The sequence below is a fragment of the Larus michahellis genome, chromosome 6 (genome assembly GCF_964199755.1).
Source record: "Larus michahellis chromosome 6, bLarMic1.1, whole genome shotgun sequence".
Taxonomy (NCBI): domain Eukaryota; kingdom Metazoa; phylum Chordata; class Aves; order Charadriiformes; family Laridae; genus Larus; species Larus michahellis.
This window is the reverse complement of record NC_133901.1, coordinates 63,088,216-63,107,818: the sequence shown is the minus strand read 5'-3', so window position 1 is coordinate 63,107,818 and position 19,603 is coordinate 63,088,216. Positions and strand designations below refer to the sequence as shown.

At 40.6% G+C, this 19,603-nt stretch overlaps 2 protein-coding genes across 7 annotated transcripts in view; one reads left to right on the top strand and one right to left on the bottom strand.

Annotated features, from left to right (window-relative positions):
• Positions 1 to 8,029, bottom strand: part of VTI1A (vesicle transport through interaction with t-SNAREs 1A) — a 290,579-nt gene extending 282,550 nt beyond the window's left edge. For 3 of the 6 annotated variants that reach the window (XM_074591124.1, XM_074591128.1, XM_074591126.1), the window contains exon 1: positions 7,619 to 7,988. In XM_074591124.1, the coding sequence (XP_074447225.1) occupies positions 7,619 to 7,712 (94 nt within the window). In that variant the 5' untranslated portion in view covers positions 7,713 to 7,988. Of the gene's footprint in view, positions 1 to 7,618 lie in introns of all 6 variants that reach the window. The other 3 variants (XM_074591127.1, XM_074591125.1, XM_074591129.1) reach the window with 3 other exon arrangements.
• A 53-nt stretch (positions 8,030 to 8,082) lies between these two features.
• Positions 8,083 to 19,385, top strand: ZDHHC6 (zDHHC palmitoyltransferase 6). Its single transcript, XM_074591123.1, has 10 exons — positions 8,083 to 8,567; positions 9,890 to 9,981; positions 12,185 to 12,344; positions 13,428 to 13,589; positions 14,188 to 14,241; positions 15,728 to 15,895; positions 16,242 to 16,283; positions 16,688 to 16,833; positions 16,922 to 16,965; positions 18,808 to 19,385. Exons 1-10 carry the CDS (start codon positions 8,328 to 8,330, stop codon positions 18,909 to 18,911), a joined length of 1,212 nt encoding a protein of 403 aa, XP_074447224.1. The 5' UTR covers positions 8,083 to 8,327; the 3' UTR covers positions 18,912 to 19,385.
• The last annotated feature ends 218 nt before the right edge of the window (positions 19,386 to 19,603 follow it).

The following is a 19,603-nucleotide window of genomic DNA, read 5'->3' as shown; positions in this document are numbered from 1 at the left end:
GCGATACCCACATTAGTAATTAAAAAAAAAAGGGGGGGGGCAGAGTTTGGAGAATCCTTGAAGTCTTCTGCTTTGTTATGCAGCATTTGCTAGTTAGGAAAGCAGTTACAGCTGCTCCAGGTGTAGGAGTTACATCTCAGCAGGCACTTGCTGGGTGTGTACAAATGCATGAGAAGGCATATATTTAAGCCAAATGGTAAAAAAACCCTATGGTTTAAGAACAAAGGTTTATCCTATTTATGTGCAAAATACGAGATGTGCAAAACCAAGCATCCCATTTATAATGAATCCAGGTACTGAAGAAAAATGAGGTTTCTATTCCCCTGTTCCTATGCTGGGTCTAGAACCCTGTTTCTTTTGCTTCCACACAAACAAAACGAAATGCCATGGGAATTACAAGAAAACCACTGTCTTCTAGTAGCAGTAAAAATGTAAATTAGTAATAAAAGATGAAAATTAAAAAAAAAAATAAGCTTTATGTAGCAATCATCCTCTGCCAGGTTCCCCAACAAATCTACATCCCAGCTACGCAGAGCACATCTGACTTTCAACCTGCCTTTAACCATCCATTCTCAGGCAGAGAATCCAGTACAAACCAAGAATGAGATTCAGTGTCACATCTGCCAAATATTCCAATTGCTTGACTGTTTGGTTTGTTATATTATGAAAGGGGACTTTCTGAGTAATATTCAGTCACTAGATAATAAAAAGTCCCCACATTGCTTAATTACTGTGGGCATTTGGGAGCTGCTATACTGCCATTTGTATCATCTCCTGCCCCTCTCATGGCCACATCTTCCATCCTTCTGACTGTAAATCCACACACTGTCTCAATGAAGTCAACAACAAAACTCTGAACATACAACCCTTTACACCATTGTTTGTTTGAAATCAAGAGCATCATGAGACATCTGTGCTGGTGGTTTGCCTGATGAAGCAGATAAAAAGTAAATTGCACAAAAGTCTCTCCAGTCATTGCTCCCCAGAGATCTTGATGGATAAGTCTACATTGGCACAATAGATTTTACTGTGTAACTTCAGACTTCATGGTTTTCTTTTTTTAGCCTGAATTCCTTTACTTCTCTTCCACAAGACCTCTTTGTATCCTAGAAGTGAAACATTGAAGACTGAAAGGGACTAATCTGATGATTTCCTTTGATTCCTGTGTGCCACAAGCCACTGAATTCTAAGAGAGACCCTCCTGAATAAATGTATATAATTTAGCTTCTCACAGGCTGAAATGCTTTATTTTTAAGCAAACTTAGCGCCATAGGTGGGAATCAGGGCATGATGAGGTACCAACCAAACCCAGAATTTCTGCCATATAAAGTAAAACATGCCCTTAAAACAACCTTCCTTAAAAGTAACAGAAACACTTCTGAAAGGACTACATTGCTACAGTTTTTGGGGAAGCATCCCCAGCATAAGCACGTCATATTTCAGCTGAGCCCTTCTACTGCTGTGCCATAGTACCCTGCATTACATTTGCATGAGCCTATCTTCTTATTTACCTAAAATACTCATCTAAGGACACGTGAACATTGTGATCTGTCCTTCTCCAGTTACATATGTTGCAGCTCTGCCTGCAGCGGGGATCAGATTCAGGATCATCTTTCTACCTTTAAGATAACGCAGAGATCTTTGCAAATAACCAGCTAGGCAAGAACTAGAAAAGCTGCCTTCTGAGGATACAACAGTATGGCTGGCAAAACATAGCTAGAATAAAATCTTGAAGAACACTGAAGCCCTCCGAGTAAAGGGAACTCTGCCAGTGACACAAGTGAGAAGTTAGAGCTCACCCCTAAATCCTCCCAAACAGTTTCCCTTCTTATCCTTGAAAGGGACCCAGAATTTCATCAAGCAATCCTCTCTACAAAGATAACTCCATGAAAACCAGCATCTTTCCTGTAAATCTGGAATTTACTCTGCCACGTCTGGTGGATTCAACTACAGCAGAAGACGCAGAAAATGTTCATTTCTGTGCAGCACTTTTAGTCTTTTTTAGCAATGTCTTTCTTTAATTCCCCACCAGGTTCTCGTGATGGCACTCAAGCCAGAAAATGCAATGGTTAGTGATTTATCTTCCTAACATAACTAGACCCAAAAGAAAAGAGAATCTGCCGCTTGTTTGCCCACACATTTCAATTCTCCTGCCGAGCATCCCAAAACGTCTCTGTTCTTTCCTTCATTTGTAAGTGGGCAAGATGATGATGGATGAAAGGAAAAACAATGTATGATATAAACCACACAATATCAGTTTATTCAAGCTGAAAAAATTTAAAGATATAGCAACAGAAAATAAATGTACTATAGCAATTTCAGTATTTCCCTGAGTTTTACTGGATTACAATTTCCATACACATTAAGCAACGTGAAATGTAAGGGTATAAAGTTGGGGGGTTGGGGAAGATATTTCATGGTCTACAAATTCTGTGTGTACTTGTGATTACAAGAACTACCTAGGACTCCACTGACCGGTAAGATCTTACCTACGCACAGAGATATTAAGGTATGGACCTTTGGTACAGAAAACTCAGTAATACTCAAGGAGGTCTGGCTGGAACTGCTCCCATAAAATTGAGGAGGTAGTCAAATGATCTTTAATGGTTTAGTTAATTAAACTTCAACCAAACTCCAGAGTTGCGTTTTAACATCATCCCAGATTTATAATAATCACCCAGATGGTGACCAGAGCAACCGCTGAGAGCGAGGCCTACTGACAACAGGCCTTTGTTGTTCCTTCAAATACAGATGTGTGAGCAAGCACATGGAAACATCCCAGCACTGCAGCTTTGGAGCAATGTCTTCACACATTTCCAGAAAAGCAGCTGAACTTCTGGCAACCGCATGTAGTCCCAGAACAAGAAGGGGTGGCAGGATCCACCAGGGTCACTTTGGTAAGGAAAAGCAAGCTTATCAAAGCGTAAGTATCACCCACTTTGTTTCGCTTTCCTCTCTTCCTCTAGCTGCATCCATGTAAAATCCTCGTGGGAGTATGCTGCCTGGAGCCACTTACCTGCAGGACTGCCAATACCTCTAGGCTGATAACAGCAACAGAAACATGAAATGCTGCAACACTGTCAATCATAAAGTACTTGCTGGAATGGTTTTCAAACCATTCACTTTCAGTTTTACTGCCACGGTTAAGCTAAGGAAATAACTTATTTCACTGTCAGAATCCCCACAGAAAGGAGGACACAATATCCACAGGATGACTTGCTCAGAGACTGCAGATGAGGTCAGAGGGAGTTAGAGAAGCTTGCTACTAAACTAGTAGATCGGGACAAACAAGTCATGATCCAATTAAAGATCCTCATATTACTAACTGTATTACCCCACTATGTCTCAGGCACAATCTGCCTACTTGACCATTTCCCTAAATACACTTCCACTATATGAAAGAATTAAAAGGGTTTTTTTCTTAATGCAGAATTGATAATATCCTTTAAAGAAAGTAAATAAAAAACAATGCTTCATCAATATATCTAAAGTTAGAGTAGAATTTTTGTTGCCACATTGCCAGAACGTCCTAAAGAAAATATTGCATTTAGGGTGTATAATTTAACTGGTCAATTTGACAAAATATGGATAAAAACTAGAAGCAAAAGTGGTTTTTTTTCCCTCCAGGTAAGGATTGCAAACAAAGAGATCCACTCTGTGTTTGTACACAAGTTTGTACACAAAGGAAACAAGCTTTTACTACATTTTCCTCTGTTCTTTCAGCTTTGCCCTTGCATTAGTCACTATTTTGTCATCCAAAATACAGCAGTTACAGAAAGGCAGAAACCTGCCTACAAGCGTAGAAAGGTAACACGGCACTGGTTTGATCTCAAAACCAATGAAGGGATTAAAAAATCTGGACCAAGACTGATCAGTCTCAATGCACGTGGAATTGCTTCTTTTTATTAGTACACACTGAGGAAAAGATTCAGTAACAAAGTGCTTCGGTTCATAGACCACTTGCAGATTTTGCTACACTGGCTGGGGTAGTTTACATGTTCACCACTTTGCCAGAAGTTACTGTCCAACAGCAGAGACAAATGGAACAATACATGTGTTTCTCTCTGGGTTACGAAACTGGGTTCAAGAGGCACACCTAATGAGACAGACCTGAAATTCAGACAGTAAACTCCAGTGCAGGGGTACAACAGAAAATTAAAGGTGGGCCTTTCTTCAGCTAAATCTGTTAGAGACTGAAATACAGTGCCTTGATTGCCCAGCAGAAAATGCAGGTATCAAGTATCAGAACAGCAGCAGCATTCAACTCTAAAAACACCATGACCTAGAGGCTCCTGTACTGTAAAAAGGCTAAGAACCACCATTTGTGCTGATAAAACAACTCTCTCTCAGATCAAGCAATCAAAATTTATATAAATATTTGGTCAAATCACAAGACAGATGTTTCTCTGAAACACTGAGGAACATTAATAAACCACATCAGCCCATGATCTTCATGCTTCAAAGACCTGCAGCAGCATCATAGAAATTCTATTTAAAAGCCATTTCTCAATTCAGAACACTTTCTTTAATTCTCCAGATGTTTGTTTCAACAGAAGACATTTCTTCCCAAGACAGTCTATTGTCCCTGCAGCTTATTGTTTCTGTATTATCAGAGTGCCTTTGTTACATTTCTTGCTGAACTATTTATGCATTTGTGACAACAGGATTGTTTGTAGAGCCGTTATCCCCCTAGAATACAAGACAGCATCAAGTCCTGACAACAACGAATGCAGGAATGTTGCAAAAACAATTAACCAGTATTTCTCCAATTCAACTGAACGCGAAGCTTACAGCAGGTCCATCTTGGGCAGCAGAAGGAAATAAACCAGTCACTAGACTTCAGGAGATCTCTCTCTGTATTACGCAGAAGTAGCACAAGTCCTTACACCTCTCATCCTGCTTCTTCCAGCGTGGAGGAAGAAGGCCATCAGCAATCTCTCTCAAATCACTGCTGCTGAAAACTGCCACCTCACGTGCATCTCCTCACGTCCCCCTCCCACCTCATAATCCTCTTTTTGAGGCTCTCCCAGCCATCTCCACAAGAACTAACTGGAACTTCTGGTGATGAAGAAGCAAAGATCTTGCAAATATTCCTATCAAGAAACAAGGGAAAAATGTGTATTTAAAATATTTCTGATTAAAATGCTCGGCATAGTCAGAGATTTTTTTTTTCCAGGTGGTCAAATACCTCTATTAGCTAATACTGCAATTTGGTTTTAAGTCGTACATGGTTTTTTTCTGATGAAAGACAGAATAGTCCTGAAAACTGAAGCAATGAACTCACTTATAAATGTACAGTGCAAGAAGTAGCTATAATGCAAGCCAGTCCAAACCATGTATGACTGGCCCCAAGTCCTAACACAGAAAAGTCACCTTTAAAAAAAAAAATAAAATAATTAACCATTGTCTTATATCTTGAAGCCATTTAGCCCAGTACCACACTACTGCTCCCGCAGCAAACACATATTCTTTCTCCTCTGAGGACACCAAATTCTAAAAAAACCCCTTCTAATGGCCACATGAAAGAATCATGATTTCAAAGCTTGCTGCTTCTAGGCTATGTCACTGTTTAAGACAATACTCTTTAAACATCTCATATTTCAGCTCCAAAGTCTCCCTAAGTGAATAAGCGAGACTGATTCAAGGAGAGGATTATGGAAATACACTCCTAATAAGCAGAATACGCTTCCTACTACTGAACAGACACTTGTGACTTCCCAAATCTATACGATTAGGAAATTAAATATTCTTTTTCCACAAGCTCACTGTGTAGCACTACTGATGTTCAGAACAAAAGCCTCCAGTGTATTTATGATGTATTCCTGTTCCTCCAAGAGGTCCTTAAATTTACTCTGTTTAAAAGCGAACAACACTTTGTGAGGCAGTGGGAAATACTGCCTTGATAAGGTACTTTACATTAGGGAAGAATTCACTGCATCCCCTCAGTAAATTGTTCCAGAGATCATTTACAGGTTAAATAACATTTCTGAGCAAACTAAATTACACCAGTTCCAAATTTCAATCACTGGAACTCTTTGGATCTCTCCCTTCTTCATTTTGTAAGTCTCCGTTAGTAGTACCTCATAAGTACCTGCAGACTGTGACTGAATTATCTCCCCATGTCCTTTTTGTTAAGCGAAACAGCGAAACAGCTTTGTTAAGCCAATGAAAAGGCATAGTTTCTTTTCCTTTAATAACGCTTGTGATTGGTTGGTTACCCCAACTTACCAGAAGACTTTCTAACTTGCTAGGATTGGAATTGGACATCACCTTCCAGTACCCCAACTTATCAGAGGACTTTCTAACTTGCTAAGATTAGAATTGGACATAACCTTCCAGAATCAATCAGATTTTTATTCAAAATCCCCTTGTTTATGCATTTCAGATGTATTTTGAACCTCTGAATTACGCTGCACTGAGATCATATGGTTTAGCTGACCACCTACCTCGAATCCTGTTTACAGTCACTACTTCATCACTTCATGATGCATTTCCCACTCTAAAAGTAGGATGTTATTCTTTGGTCCTGGATGTATGATGTTTTTTCCTTTAGTCATATGGAAAAGTATACCATTAGTGTGTGTTTATTCCTCTCTTATATGATACCCACTCCCACAGTTAAAGTATCTTAAAGCTTTGGGAAACATGCATAGGAAGCAGAGGCAGAAATATTTAATGACCTGGAAACAGAAGAGGCATTAAGCAGAGCTACAACAGGGACAGATGAGAAATCCACTTGTTTCAGCTTTCTCCTGTCTCATACCAGGGCACTGATTCATATGTGCTAGAAGATTCAGCTACACTGGTTAAAGAGATTATAATTTTCAGCTTCCTACCTTAACACTCTTGTTGACATTATTGTCTCTACTGCAGGGATACATCATGAATTAGACCATGAATGCTGCAGGGCCCTGCCAAACACATTAAAGTCAATGAACACTGATTTCTTTGAACCTGCTCCTACATGTGAGTCACCACAGTCAATTACCCCAATCAAATGTTTCGACAGTAGACAGCAAAAATACAGATTTGGATTAAATCATGCACAAATTCTGTCTATGCCACATGAAACAGACTTGATTTCCATGACTGACATTGTGGCACGCCCACAATAAAAAGCACCCGGCAGCGATACTGGTACAAGCATCACCGCCCGGCTCTGACCCCTGCGCTGCTCAGCCCTTCAGCGGCGCCGGCACAACTTTGCGCGGCCCCACAGCAAGTCAGGAGGGAAGGGCCGATCCTCACAGCCCACTTGCGAACAGTTTTCTGTCAGGTTATTCTTAATTCCCTTCACCAGACAGCTCGCTGCTGGAACAGGGGGAAGTGAATCCCGACTCCGCTGCGTGAGGAGCAAGACGACACACTGGGGTGACGGGACACAGAGACAGGCCACACTAAAAACACGTTAAAAAACCCCCCGACACCACCCCAAGCGCTTGCTGCTGGGAAGCCGGAGACTCCGGGAGCCGGAGAGGCTCTTACAGCCGAGCAAGACGGGCCTGCGGTGCGGAGCGACAGCCGCGAAGGCGGAGAGCAGTGCCGGTGGGAGCACAGCGCCACAGGGGCCTCCCCGCGGCGCCGGGCCAGCAGCCGCCCCTCGCCGCCCGCCACTCACCTCCTATCAGCTTGGGCACCTTCCCGATCCTGCCCGTGATCTCGGCCGTAAGCACCGCGAAGTCCTGCTCATAACTCTCGAAATCGGAGGACATGGCGGCGGCGGAGCCGGTGGGGGAGACAGCGGCCCCGCTGCGCTGACTGCCGAGAAAGCCGCGCTCAGCTGGCCGCCCTCAGCCGCTCTGCACCCAGGCGCTTCCGCGTTCTGCTCCCTTCAAAGCCGTTTCCCCCCAGCCTCCGGGCGTCTCGACACAGGTTCCGGAGAGAGTCTTCGCCCCCGCTCAGGTGCTTTTAAGCAGCGCGGCCCGCCGCCCCGCTCCCGCCCTGACACCCCTTGACGACCTTCGCTTGGGGGCGGCCCGCTCGAGCCCGGCAACCCGGGGTCCCGCCTTCTAGCCTCGCTCCTTCAGCGTGGTGGGGACGGAGGGACGCTGTTTCCCGGCGGGACTCTATTGCCAACGGACAAGGGGGCGGTGGCTGAGCAGGAGGCGCCGGCGGGCGGAGGCGAGCGCTGGCTCCGCTCCCCTCGCCTCCCCGGGCCGGCGGGGCGGGGCCGAGGCTCGGCCGGCCCCGACGCCTCCCCTTCCCTTTCCCCTTCCCCTTCCCCTTCCCCTTCTTCAGGGCGCTCCCGCTCTCTTGGCAGCCGGCGGGACGGCGGGAGCCATGGGCGGCGGCGGGGCAGCTGCGGGAGGGCGGCGGTAGCGGCGGCCATGGGTGGGCTGGGCCGGGCGCGGCGGCTGTGCCACTGGGGGCCGCTGGTGGCCCTGGCCGTGGTGGCCGTGTGCTCCGCTACCGCCATGGCGGACGCCGCGCTGTGGTACTGGCCCCTGGATACCGCCGGGGGAAGCGTCAACTTCATCATGCTCCTCAACTGGACCGTCATGATCCTCTACAACTACTTCAGCGCCATGTTTGTGGGCCCGGGGTACGTCCCGCTGGGGTGGACGCCGGTAAGCACTGGCTTTTGATCGGTCGCCTCATCCCCAGGGCGGGGGGTGCGGGCCTGCCCGGGGGCCCGCCTTTCTGAGAGGAGCAGGTGCGGGGGTCAGAGAGGGCAAGAAACGGCCGATCTTTCGATGCCACTATTTCCCCTTTCTCCCCGAAGAATGCTGCCAGCCCCTCGGGCTGCTCCTCTCTCCTTACCTTGTTTCGACATCTTCACTTTCTGCCTCTTTCCTGCTTTGCTGCTGCTTCCAGCGTTTCCAGTATGCTCCAGCTCGCTCCATCCTTATCTTGTTCTGTCGGTGCCAGTGGTCTGGGGACAACCGGTAGCGCTTCTTTGTGGGCAGCAATTGTGGTGTTTTATAGCTGCTTCTCAAAGCAAAACAATGTGAAACCAGTACGGTTAGCTAGGATTGAAAACTTCAAGGTTATCTGCATGCTCACACACACACCGTTGCATTGAAGACTTTGCTGCTAGTAGCAAGGATTAGAAGAATTTCATTTAGCACACTTAATGTTTTTTTTTTATGTGAGCCAGAAAAAGTTACATGTTTATATTATGTTCAACACAGTATTATAAATCAAGGTAGAAATTTGCATTTCCTTTGCTTCATTAATCTCTTGGAAGAGTAGTAATCAAGGACCAGAGTGACACAGGTTCAGTATCTCAAGACAGCAGGCCAGGGTTTGAAGATTAGTAATAATTATATTTCTGCTTGTGGAATATTTCTCAGAACAGAGTCTAGTGATAAGAGGATCCTGATGCAGTCCTAGCAGGACAACTGGGTATTCCCCTTAGTAAGCAGAAGATTTTGGCTTGCGTTATTGCTGTTTGTTATCTAAAAATCTTTGTCTCTCATCTTGCTGTAGTTGGTATATGTGTGTTTGTAAGAGAGAGAAGGAGGCAAACAAGAGCTAGTTGATCGTTAACGCTTACCTGTACTGTATCTTAGTAGTAAGCCTAGATTGGCTTAGGGTATAAAATGGAGAGACAAGGTGCTCAAGTTCTTGAAAAATAAAGTCCTTATGCTTCTTGTTACTCTCAGAACTTCACTATGAAACCCTGCTTGTACAGTTGCTCTTCCTGATGGAAGAGCTGTTTATTTCTTTTAGCAACCAGCACTTCCAACAGTGGGAGATGGCTGTGTTGATAGCCAAGAGAGTATTTAATTTTGGTTTTTTCTCTCCTCGCTACCTACGATTAAATAGGGTTGGGTTATGAGACACACCCTGTCAGAAGTAAGCAAAGATGCTTAGGTTAGGAAAGTGCTAAGATATATATTGCCAGTAGAATTATCTATATGTCTAACGCCTGTTCTTCTGTTTAAAGGAAAAATCTCAGGATTGCATGTATCTCCAATACTGTAAAGTGTGTCAGTCTTACAAGGCACCACGTTCACACCACTGTCGAAAGTGTAACAGGTATTGTCTATCTTTAAAGTTGTTTTAAGTCCATATTAAAGCAGCTGCTAATCTAACGATGAGCTATTAATATATTTTATTCTTCCAAGTCTTGTATTGTGCATTTTTAAAAGATTTACATATGAACACTATACCCGTTTCAAATATTTCCACTTTCTAGTTGTATCATTACTATATGGTTTTACTGTGTTTAATAAATAAATCTGTCTTTAACATTTTCTTTTTAGCTCAAAATCAGTTCCCCTTGAGAACTTTTTGATAGCATTAACAAAACATTGCAGTACTGTTTCAGGGAAGTGAGCCTGTGTAAATACCTGAAAATCTTTCAGTCCTTTGTAAGTTCTGAGTCCAAACATTCACCTGCTCAGGGAGTAGAAAAGCCTATTCTGTAATCTTTGCAAGTGAGAGTTCAATATTGATTTGAGTGGAAATTTTGGACTGTTCTTTACTTTTCACTAAAGGGTTTTTTTCAAGGGGCGTCTGCATGTTAAGTGAACTAATAAGCCTTTTGGGTCAACTTAAAAAAATTTTGCCTTGTTACATGTTAGTCTTCCAATAGACTTGTTTTGAGCTAAAGAATGCTTTTATTATAAATAGCTGCACTAGAATTTAGTGTAGCTTATAAAAAACAAGCCACTTGAGCTGTCTGCAGTCTAGGCTGTAGTTGCATTTATCTTGGGTTTACTGGGCAGGTCCTCCTCTGAAGGGCTTACAGAGCATGGTAAAAAGATATTGCAGCATGTGCATTCATTTGTTATTTCTATAAATGCAAGATGCACAGTCAGTGCGCTTTTAGGAAGTAGAGACTGAAACTGTAGAGCAGTGCTGTAATTTGGCTGCATCATCCTGAGACTTAAAATTAGATCCCTTTCCTTGAGTGACAATCTTTACACTGAGGGTTTAAGAGAAAATGGCAGCAGATCCTGATGATTGTCTTTGCAAAAGCAAGTTCTTTAAATAATTTATGTTTTGTCAAATAAATAAAACAGAAGAAACTGCAGCACATCCTCCAAATCATTTTGCTGATATGCGTTAGGAATTTTCTGGCCAAACTAACTCATTCTGCATGTTTTTCTAGCTTGTTGCAGTGAAGTAGGTAACTTAAACCGCTGCCAAAAGTCTTCTCTGCTATGGCAAGTTTCAGTGCATGAAAGGGGTCACTTCTTGTGGCCCACCTGAATGGGGTGAGGTTTACAGTTAAGATCTAGGAACTTCTTCAGAAACACTTGTGCTGATAATTAATATTACATGTTCAAGAACTTGTACAGTGGCAGTTGAGCATATGCTAATGAAGAACAACTAATACTTTAAAAGGGAGAAACTGAACTTCCTGTTGGGAATGGACTAGTTTAAAAGATAATGAGGTCAGCAGTTCCAAAACGCTTAACTTTTATTTTCAGAGAAGCTGGATATTTGTGTAGTTCAGTCCTTTGTTTATCACTTAGGTTTGGTGCAGATGAACCGCAACATTATAATTAGTGACTTTTACACCTGCTAAGTTGAATCAATGCAATTTGGGATGTGGACAAATCTTTTGTCAGGTGTTTTTTTGTTTTTTTTTTTGCACCTGCAAGCTAAACCAAAATAACCAGCTTTATATTGAATACACGAGTGTCTCTAGGGGTGTTTATGCTTGTTAAATAGGTTTTGAAAAGGATTCATAGTGGTGTATGGTCAATACATAGCAATTGATGAAGCTTTCAGAGGGTCTACTACTGAAAAGAAAGAGGCATTAGCACAGTTCTGTCTGTGTATCTTCATATGCTCTTTCTGCAAGTAGTTCCCAGGGGACTTGATACTTCCTTTGTTTTACTGGTGTGCTTATTTAAAAGAATTGGCAATAATATTAGTGCTTAGTTATTGTGTTGGTAGTTCTTACACTTCCCATTCTAGGCCTCCGTCTCCGAGCTCTGGAATGGTGTTTATTAGCAACCAGCAAGTTTGAGTAAAGAGGATGGAGTGATAATTAGAGATGGTAGGACCGGGGAGCACTTTGTGTTTTGCATTCTTTCACTCTACAACATGAAATAGCATTCTAAATAGCAACGAAAAAAGAGGCTGTTGCGTTGAGCTGTTGGAAATTAGTGGGTTTAAATGAATGAGTGGAGGTTTAGTAGTAGAAAGTTAGTTGTCCTTTTCTTTGTGCTTTTTGGAAAAAACATAATAAATATCCTTTATATTAATGAATACTTATTATTCACAGATGTGTCATGAAAATGGATCACCATTGTCCTTGGATCAACAACTGTTGCGGATACCAGAATCATGCATCTTTCACTCTGTTTCTCCTCTTAGCCCCACTAGGATGCATTCACGCTTCTTTCATATTTGTTATGACTATGTACACTCAGCTTTACAACAGAGTAAGAAAACATAATTAAATGCTTAAAATATTATTTAAGTCAGATGGGTGATTTATTTCTGGAGATATGAGATTGTTTGATTTCCTGAGAAGCAGCATGTGGAATTCCTTGTTATTCTTTCAACATGTACTCTCAGTTCTGCTCTCCGCCTGTGAAAAGTATGTTCATTGATTGCAGGAGGATTCAGAGAAAGCTGTTTTTATTTTCTTTTCTCTTTTTTTTTTTTTTCCCCTGTTGCTTGTCATAATCACTGGGAGTTTCCTAGAGCTTTGCATTCACCGAAGACAGTTTCTGAGTAGTACTTTATATAGAGAGACAGGCTGTGTTTTGGCTGGCACAGAAACTAGCTGCTATTTATTTCCAACATGCAAGTTAGATGCTATTTATTTTCTTTTGCTTGCCACTTTTCTAGAATTGTATCCCTTTCTTCAAGGGGAAAAACAGTACGTTTTTTTTTTTTAGCCAAAACCAAATTATGTTGGATTTGTTCTTAAATGGTAAAATCTAATTGGAGCAACAGTGAGCAAAGCTTGTGCTGGAATACATCCCTTATCTCAGATCTATGGCTAAGGTTATGAGCTTTGATTTCAGCCTTTTTGGTTGCAATGAAGAGCTTGAAAACATCAGCTGAGTGTAACATATGAAGGCTGTGCATTGTATTTGCAGAGCAGTAATGTTGAGAACTGCTAAAGCTTTCAGAGGAAAACCTGTAGCGTTTCCATTGAAAATGGATACCACGCTGTGCAAACATTTTCTATCTGAAACTGATGAATGTGTTTTTGTTAAATATGCCAGAATCCAGATTTATTTTTTTTGCAGATTTTAGGCTTAATTTGATGTGGAGCTTGCAAGGTGGTGATTTTGGTTTAGCTTTCCATCTAGAGAAGGCCTACATCTAGGAAAGAATGTATTTCTGAAGAGGAAAAGTAATTTGAATATTTTTTTTGGTAATTATTCCACTTGCATTATAAACCTGTCAGAAGTTGGGCACCTATCTTCAGAGCCAGATTTTTTATTGATAATTTGTTTTGTTTCATGAGTCAGAATGTTCTAGAGCTCAATGATGACTTTTTCCCTTTGCAGATATCTTTTGGGTGGAGTTCTGTAAAGATTGACATGAGTGCAGCCAAGAGGGACCCTCGACCCATTATTCCCTTTGGACTGTCTGCATTTGCTGCATCTTTATTTGCCTTAGGACTGGCATTAGGAACAACTATTGCTGTTGGTATGCTGTTCATTATCCAGGTAAGTTTATGGCTTCTGTTACAAAGAGGTTAAAGTTTTGCCTCGTTGTGGAGCAGAAACAGAATTCAGAACAGAAGCAGTTGTTTAGAGCTTATGTTGCTGTGTAGCAGGTTTTATGTTGCTTTCTCCCAAATCCTCTGTTGTTATCACAGTTATTTTATTATTTTTCCTCATGGGAGAACTTGGAGCTGAAAATGTAATGAACTAAGTAAACATGAGATGGGCTGTATAAACTATCTGGAAAAGGCATAATACTTGGTATTTCAGGAGTACATGCCCCTGTCCCTGAAAATAGATATAAACATGGTAGATATATTACTTCAAATGTTTGAGATCTTTGGAAGGAAACAAAAATACACATTTTAAGCATAAACTGAAATACTATGTGGTACTGTCTCAGTGTATAATTTTAGAGAATAGCATTAGCATGTATTTATGCTGAATCTTTAATTTTGAATGTTTTGTGTGTTTCAGTTAAGCCTGTAAAAGTTGCTTTGTTTTTTGAAGTGAACTTATTTTGTTAAATGAAGTTTTCTTTGCTTAATTGATGTATTTCTGAGAAAATCAATGCTAATTTCACCTAATGCTTTTATTTTAGATGAAAGTCATTTTGACAAATAAAACTTCAATCGAGTCCTGGATTGAAGAAAAGGTAAGCTTTTATTACAGTGTTCAGGTACTGTATTGTTACAAAGCTTATTCTCCTTATGTATCCACTCTTGTTTCACTTCTCTGGATTTAAACCAAAGGTGTCATTTCACTTCACCGCTAACTTTACACCTACAGCCAGCTTTTCCATTACTGTCTCTGAAATTGACTGTAATAGATGAGAAATCATTTAACTGCATAGATTTTTCTTTTCTTTTTTGCTTGGGGCAATTGGTTTGAACATAGAAAAATATTTGCTTTTAAGAGACTTTGCTTATCTGCTTGGAATATATGGGTGTTTTCATCTGAAACTTCAATTGTCTTTGCTTCTCATTGTGCCCACCTATGTCTTTAATTGTCCGCTTCCCCTGCCCATTCTAGGTGGCATGTTTTGGCTCATGATTTTCCTAATTTCCTACTTCTCTCATTAAAATTGGGAGGACTTTCCTTGATTTTGAAGAACTGTTAGAAAATAATGAAATACCTAGTCTTCTCTCCATCAGATTTCTTCTTGATTTCCGTATCTCTATATGGGTTTTCACAAGATTTTTCAGAAGAAATATAGCCAAGCAGCAGAAGCTAAGTTTAGAGGAAGCAAAACTGACTGAATGTTTAGAAACTAGTTCAGTGCTACCAGCTTATTTTGTAAAAGTCCACAAACGTTTCATTATTATCCTATTGTCTTTCTTTTATTCTGGGTGAAAATTAGTACAAGGATCTTCACTGTGTGTTAAGTAGCTAAGAATTGTAATGCCATCTCTTTGCATAGAATCTAGCTTAGCTGGATCGTAGTCCTTTTGGGCCTTTGAATAATAGGACAATGGAACATAAATGAAAGAAAAACCTGTTATAACTTAATAGTAGAATTTGGAATAATCTGTTAAAATTTTTGCTGTAAAACACAGACTGCTAATACGTTTGTTCTGAAAACTGAGGACAGACTGTAATACGTGTTTAATAAAAGCAACATTATTGCAACAGAGCACAAACTCTTCTGTGGCTGTTCCACTAGATGTCATTGTTACCGAAAGAATGAAAAGTTCATGACTGCAGAAACGTGGGATATTCAGAGCGTGCCTGTATATATGCACTTCTTAGAGGTGGAATAGATGCTACCAATGTTGAATTATGCTCATGATCGCTAATCAAAGAATCCTGAGCTGTGGAAGTCTTTGTATGTAACTGAGAAATGGTCAGGCATCAGTCTTTGAAAAAAGCCATAAAATACAGTCAGGGCAGTCAGTTGTCTCTGTTGCTAAAGGGGCCGGGGCACACCCAGACCAGATGCACTTCTAAATGCATGATTGTTGTAAGTGGTTTTAAAAGCCTAGGTTAATATAGCAGAAACTTACCGCTCCTGTCTCAAAACGTTTGCCTTCAGGTCTCATGGACCCATACAGGGCATATGACCTGGCCTTCTTAATATTTGCTGTTCAGTTGCAGTTTGTAGGGTATGTTTTTATGTACTGTATTTCTTAATTATTTTCCAGGCCAAAGACAGAATCCAGTACTACCAAACGGGTGAGACCTTTATTTTTCCTTATGACACGGGAAGTAAATGGAAAAACTTCAAGCAAGTGTTTACATGGTCTGGGATTCCTGAGGGAGACGGCCTGGATTGGCCAGTAAGAAATGGCTGTCACCAGTACAGTTTGACGGTAACTGATCTTCAGTGATATCTCAAGTTATCCTCCCCACTTCAGTGATATCTCAAGTTACCTCCCCACTACCCAATTGCCTGCTTTCCTTTGCAGTAATTTGCCAACTTTTTAAATAACTAAAATAGTCTGACTAGTAATACATATAGTTAAGAAACAGGAGTCCTGTCAAATGTTTCCCCTTTTTTGATACGCTAAAAAGTTAAGCTTTTGTGAGTGCTTTTGAATGCTAATTATATTTCATGTGTCTGTTGAATGGTTTCAATACCTGACTTCATTTTGTGTTGAATACACAAGTCCTCTTAAACTAAACACTGCCTAAATTTCTATTTATAATCATTTATAGATAGAGCAACTGAAACAGAAGGCAGACAAGCGAGTAAGAAGTGTAAGTATTTCTGAAGTTTGATCTGTAATTACTTTGAAATATCAGTATAAATTAGTGTAAGTAATTGCTGAGACTGTTTCTTTTCTTGACTTTTAAATCTAGCAATTAAATACCTTGTGTTTCTACACAAACAGTGTGCTGCAACCTCTGCTTAGTTAAACTTAGCATTTAGCTTTCTTTGCGTTTGCTCCTTAGTTTCCAGATGGTAAGAAACATGATAATAAAAATGTCTGTGCTTCATTGTTAAGTGGTTAATTTAGAATTTAGAGTCCCTTTGACAATCGTCGTCATTATGCTCGAATCTAATGGTATGCTTGAATTGATTTTTACTTTTGGCATGAAACTGTCAGCAAAGCCATAGCTCCATACAATAATATCTTGCGGTGTTCTGTTCAAACTTGTAGGTGCGGTATCGAGCAGTAGAAGATTACAGCGGTGTCTGCTGCCCTGTGACTAAAGGTGTTAAAACATTCTTCACAACACCATGCACTGAAGAACCTAGAATTGCACTGAGTAAAGGGGATCTGATTTTAGCCACAAGAGGCTTAAAGTTAGTGCCTCCACACCTTTATGTTTAGTTAAAAGAAATACTGAGATGAGTTCTGGCATCTAATTACCTGTTACGCTTTCTTCCCCAGACACTGGATGTATGGTGAGAAGATTCTCGACTCAGCTGCTGATGGTATGAAGCAGTTATTTTTCACTTTTTCTGTTGAAAATTACCAATCAATTTTATAGCTGTCTAGAAATGTGGACAATATTACATGTTCAGTTTTCAAAATGTAACGACTGACCTTATTGGCATTAGCTCCTCTCCCCTCTAAAACCACATCCACAGTCTTTATTCTTCACATCTGGTAGATTTACCAGTTTTGATAAACATTATGTGAATCTGTCAGACTGAAAGAACATTCATCTAGTAGTTTATTGAAGGTTGAATGGGAAGGGGGACAATTTTTCATATTCTAAGAAAAAGTTAAGACATCTAGACTCTAAAGAGGTTAATGGTGATTTCTCTTTTTTTTTTATTTTTCTTAAATACATTCAGATTTCCTACCTAAACACCCCAAATACATATAAAATCTGGGATTACTCTTGGTACATCTCAAAAACAAGGAGACATTATATTTTTGGTTTGGGATTGATTTCAAAAACTTTGTCATGCATTTATGTAACTAACAACAGCTATCAAAGATGTTAAAGACTCCTGCTGGTCTGCAGAGAGACATAATAGCCACCTGTGTTGAAATTTTTACATTTTTTACGTTAGCCCTCCTGCTTAGGACTGAGCTAAAATTTTACCTGCCAGACTTTCCATCGAGGGTGCGTTGGATTCTGTTGTCTCTTCCAAACAATTGTGAATTCATTTCACATACGTTCTTTGTTGGCAAAAGAGAGGCAGCAAACAGATCGGTTTACTAGATTGAAATTCCTAGATTGAAAGTGTCCATGCCTTTCATGGGAGGTCTGAGACCTTTGTGGACTACAAGTGCTTTGGCAGCTCACTCCGATGAACTCTTTCAAACATCAAACCTAAAGGAGTCATTGAATGAGCATGTTAATAGTTTGCATTGTGGTGTTTATTGTGAAGGTTAGCTGGAGTTACCTGTGCTATATCAAATATTCTTTTTAAATCAGGTGAAATGTGGTCTGAGTGGGGAACTTGGTGTATACCGAGAGGCTGGATTAGAATTCAAAGTAACATTGGCATTTTGGAGAACTAGGCTTCAAAAATAGGATGAGATTTGTTAGGAATGTATAGCAAAATGCTATAAATAGGCAGGAATAACAAGCACTAAAACAAGATGGAAAAATAAGTGATTAAGTAGCAGTTCTCCTGAGGAAAATAATAGTCAGTCATAATCTTAAGATGGAGTCAACACTTGCAAAAAAGAAAAAAGCATATAGCTTCCCAGATGCATGAAGTAATCCTTCCATCCTACTCAACATTGGCAGAGACTCAGCTGAATTACTGCCACAACTGAAAGCAGTTACTGCATCTGAAGAAAGAGGGAGATCAGCTGTAAAGGGTTGAGAGGGAAAGAATGAGAATAATAGGAGTACTAGAGAATGTGACGTGCAAGGGAAAGCTGAAAGAATTGGGGTGGCTTATGTGGAGAGGGCAAGGAGATGGGAGAAAGCCAGTGTGTGTGCAAATTGTTATCAGCTGCATGAAAGTCTGTTGTAGAGAAGCTTGTTAGCTGCTTCCTGTGGCCCTGGTGTGTAGAAAGAGGAGTTGTGAACTTGACTTATAGACGGAAAGATTCAGATAGAGTATTAGGAAATATGTCCTAGTAGTAAGAAGGCAGAGTACTGGCAAACTTTGGAGATCTCTGAAAACATTTTAGGCAATGGGGGAGACTTTATGCGTCCCTAGGCAATGATGGTAGGAATGACTTAGATGACCTGCCTTGGAGAAGAAAATAAACTAGGTAACGTCTTGATGTCTCTTCCAGTCCTGTGTTTTTCTTTTATAGTGGGTCAATGTTTTGTTCCAAGTTAATGCAACTTTTCATGTCTTAAGGTGGAATAAGAGAACGAGGCTGGTTCCCTAGGAAATGTGTGGAAAAATGCCAATATGACTCTGAAACGGATCAACCAGTGGATGGAGAGAAGAAAAACAGATAGCCTTCTAATTTTTTAAATCAGAAATGGAATTTTTACTTCAGACCACAATCCTTTACTTGAAATTTTCTGTATATTACTTTAGACTTATGCAATGAATATGTTAGGACAAGGTTTTCTCTTGCTCGCAGCTGAAAGGGTTGGATATGTCTGTGCCATCATTTGCATACTTTTTTAACAATGAATAATTGAAGAAGCCATTCCGTGGATTGCCTTCAAGATGCATCTTTTTCATCCCATCAGGTGTTTTTTCTTTTTCCTGTTGAAATTGCATTCTGAGGATTCATATTTTAGGTTTTATCCTCAACCGCATCTGGGCGTGATGCGTGCTGCTTATCTTTTGTATTTTACTTTCTCTGAAGCTGCCCCTGAAAACTATAAAATAAACATCTGATTCAAATTCAAGATAAGATTTGTTACCTGTGACTTCTGATGATGTGAATTGTCCACCTCAAATAAATGATACATTCATATTCATTTGTGGATTTAATTGTTCTTAGACCTACCAGAACTTGTTTATAGGCATGGGAATGTGAATTGACTGGGGAGTAAAGATGTCACTGTTAAAAAGTTGCTTCTCAAGGTTAGAAAGACTTCAGCTCTTGCTCTAAGAATATTCCGTGCTTTTAATGGCAAAAAATATAGCCAGCTCTGTCTGTTCCCTGTGAAATTCGAGCATGTACCCAAGAGACTAG

What these genes read in the sequence shown, in the direction of transcription:
- ZDHHC6 (XM_074591123.1), top strand. Translation starts at nt 8,328, where the DNA reads ATGGGTGGGCTGGGCCGGGCGCGGCGGCTGTGCCACTGGGGGCCGCTG. An exon ending in TCCCGCTGGGGTGGACGCCG is followed by an intron (nt 8,568 to 9,889) that starts GTAAGCACTGGC and finishes TTCTGTTTAAAG; the next exon opens with GAAAAATCTCAGGATTGCAT. An exon ending in ACACTCAGCTTTACAACAGA is followed by an intron (nt 12,345 to 13,427) that starts GTAAGAAAACAT and finishes TTCCCTTTGCAG; the next exon opens with ATATCTTTTGGGTGGAGTTC.